Here is a 3454-nt window from a genome sequence, read left to right as displayed (position 1 = left end):
ACAATCATCTTACAATATTGCTTTCCTCTGGTTTTGTTTCTTGTGTTTTTGTTTTTGTTTGTCTTGGGGGAGGAGGAGGAGGAGACAGGGATTCTCTGTGTAACCCTGGCTATTTTAGAACTTGCTCTGTAGACCAGGCTGTCCTCAAACTCACAGAGATTCGCCTCCCTCTGCTCCCGAGTGCTAGATTAAAGGTTGCACAACCAGTGCCCGGCTGCTGGTTCTGTTTTGCTTTAATGTGGCCCAGGTAGTTTGTATTCAGAAGTTTCTGTTCTTTAAGCAGAAGCTCTGCCCATTTATTTGCCTTTTTTTCTGTACTGTTGGCGCATGTTTAAATTCCAACATTTCCTTGCCAATATTAAAAGGCTCCATACATTTATACCTACATAAGATACTTCACATCTTTCCCTCCCCACCTCGGTCTTCTCCTGGTTTTCGTGGTGCTGGGGGTCTAACAATGACTCGCACATTCTGGGACAGGACAAGCCCTCTACCACTGAGCTAGATCCCCACTCTTCTAGCCTGTCTTTGAAAGTTCTCTCTTGAGTGTTCTAGGTAGACTTTGGGGTCCCAGATCGTGAACTCTCAGGGTTCTCTGTTGCCTTCATCAGGGCGTCCCCATACACCACCATGGTCTGTTGCTCTCTCTGCTCTGTTCTCCATGCCATGAGGAGGTAGAATTTGAGACATGGGTCATGTAAGCCTGGAGTAACAAATCATGGTGAGGGGGAAACAGCTACAGCTTTGTCCACAATACTGTGTGGTAACCAGATTCATGTTGCTACAACTAAGTAACTGAGCCGGTTACTTATAAAAGGGGAAAGGATTATTTGTCTCATGGTTTTGGAAGCTCAAAGTCCAAGATTGAAGGAATGTGAAGGACATTAGTTTGGCTTTTTATACAATGGCATACCGTGGTAGGAGTATGCATAGGAGCAACGTCCTACCTCATGATGGGAAACCCAGAAAGATTAGACAGGGTCCCACATTCCCTTGTGGACACATCCCCAGTGATCTAAATCACACCTCTTAAAGCTGACAGTATTAGGATGTCACATAAAACTGTGTTCCAAATTCTTCCTCTTTATGGTCTGGAGAATAGAATAGACACAGCAACAGATCATGGTGGTGTATGGGGAGGCACCGATGAAGCTCTTGATTTTACAGATTTGATTTTTCATAAGGAAAAATGTGTTTAGCTAGAAATTACGGAACATGCCAGGAATCCCAGCACTTGAGAGATATAGGCGAGTTCAGGGTTATCCTTGGCTACATGAGATGTTCGAGAGGCTACATGATATATGAGACCCCATGGAAGGAAGGAAGTAAGTTTGGTTTGTTTGGTTTTTGAGGCAAGGTCTTACTTTGTATCCCTGACTGGCCTGGAACTCACTCTGTAAACCATTCCAGCCTCTGTCTACCAACTTCTGGGATTAAAGGCCTGCACCACCATGCCCAGCAAAGTTTTTAATAATAGCACAAGTATAGCCAAGGCTAGGAGAGGCAAGGGTAACTAGTTAGTAGGTACTTGGACTTCTTTCAGGGTAATAGGGGTGTCTTGGACCTAGACAGAGTTAGTAGTGACACAGTAGTGTAGGTTGGGAATCAAATCATGAGTGGCACAAAATGACCCTCATATTCCAAACATGGCTGTAAGATAATAGGTGTCCTGAGGGGTAGGAAGTGAGCTGCAGGAGACTCACAGGGGCCAGGCTCTGCAGTGTTCCCAGAGGGCAGATTGCACAGTTGCCCTTAGGAAGGTGCTAACTGAGGAAATCAGAAGTTCACCTCGCTGCATGCCCCTGTAAAGCTGTGGTCGGTTAGTCTCTGCATGGCAGGCAGCTCTGTGGATCCTGTTAGCTCTCCATTGAAAAGATGGGCATTTGTTATGGTTCACACCATCTTTGGGCCTATAGTGAAACAGAACAGGGCATGGGATGTATGGTGAAAGGAAGCTGCTCCCCTGGCAACTGGAAACAGGGAAATGGAACAGGATCCCAATCACACTGCCAGTGACCTAACAAACCACTAGTCCCTACCTTATGAAGGTCCCACCACCTCCAACAGAGTCATGGACTGGCCACTAAGCTTTTAATCACAGGCCCCAGTGGGACCTTTAAGATCCAGTCCAGCCAGATGTTGTAGTTGGACTTTCTTTGTACCGCCAGCTCCCAAATGACACAGACTTCTTAGTAAGTATGAAAGCTTGGCCTTAGCTTAGGGTTGTCCCCAACTAGTTCTTATAACTTACATTATTAACCCATTTATATTAATCTACATTCTGCCACATGGCTCATTACCTCTCCTCCATACTGTACTCTGACTTACTCTACATCTTGTTGGCAAATCACGCTTCTCTTCCCAGAGTTCCTAGCTCTACCAGGAAGTCCCACCTATCCTCTCCTGCCTAGCTATTGGCCATTCAGCTCTTTATTAAATCAATTAGAATGTACCTTTCACACAGTATGATCAAATATCCCACAAGAAAATGTGGTTGCCTTAATCCTAATACTTAGGAGTCTGAGTCAGGAGAGTTGCTACAAGTTAAAGGCCAGCTTTGGCTATGTAAGTAAGGTCCAGGCCACCTATATCCAGATCCAAGGTATAGAATAAGACTCTATGAGCCGGGCGGTGGTGGCGCACGCCTTTAATCCCAGCACTCGGGAGGCAGAGGCAGGCGGATCTCTGAGTTCAAGGCCAGCCTGGTTTATAAGAGATAGTTCTAGGACAGGCTCTAAAACTACAGAGAAACCCTGACTCAGAAAAAAAACCAAACCTTTAGTTCAGAGAGAGATAAGCTGAGTGGTGGTAGTGTGTACCTTTGGTCCCAGCGCTCGGGATGTAGCCCAGACACCATGGCTCTCCTAAAGAGGGTCTGCACGGACTTAACACACATTTGTTTTGTTTTGCAGTGGCCCTAAGCGCTATGACTGGACTGGGAAGAACTGGGTGTACTCCCATGACGGCATGTCTCTGCATGAGCTGCTGGCCAGAGAGCTGACTGAAGCCTTAAATACCAAACTGGACTTGTCTTCCTTGGCCTATTCTGGAAAAAGCACTTGATTCAAAGACATTAAAGCTATCAGGCCAAGACCCCCGCTTTCTTCTGTAGTTGGGTGTCTGGTTTCCCATGCCTGCTTCTGAGGACAGTCACACTGTGTATGACAACTCTGTGAAAAAAGTGTGTTACCTCCCAGCCTGTCCCCAGATCTGTCTCTTCATTTCTACTGAGGTTTGTTAGAACTGTCTCGCTTCTCCCCGTGCGACCCCGATTTCTTAGAATGTCTTACATCATGTGTGCCTGACAACAATCTCAGGAAAAGGAAAAGGGCTCTAAGGGAGGAACAAATTTTCCCACTCTTCATTCTTTGAAGAATTTATTGTAAAAGCTTCATGAAGAGCCAAAGTGACCTGCCATTGTACCTGAATTGACACGGTAAGAGTAGCTTCTGAA

General features: G+C 45.8%; 1 protein-coding gene across 1 annotated transcript in view; it reads left to right on the top strand.

Moving 5' to 3' along the window:
- The window catches only part of Fxn (frataxin), a 21813-nt gene extending 18617 nt beyond the window's left edge, over window positions 1-3196 (top strand). The window contains exon 5 of the mRNA XM_005352079.2: window positions 2913-3196. Coding sequence (XP_005352136.1) covers window positions 2913-3063 — 151 coding nt within the window. The 3' untranslated portion in view covers window positions 3064-3196. The remainder of the gene's footprint in view (window positions 1-2912) is intronic.
- Window positions 3197-3454: the final 258 nt, after the last annotated feature.

The sequence above is a fragment of the Microtus ochrogaster genome, chromosome 8, assembly GCF_000317375.1.
Source record: "Microtus ochrogaster isolate Prairie Vole_2 chromosome 8, MicOch1.0, whole genome shotgun sequence".
Taxonomy (NCBI): domain Eukaryota; kingdom Metazoa; phylum Chordata; class Mammalia; order Rodentia; family Cricetidae; genus Microtus; species Microtus ochrogaster.
Note: the sequence above shows the minus strand (reverse complement) of the source record. Positions and strands in the feature narration are given on the sequence as shown.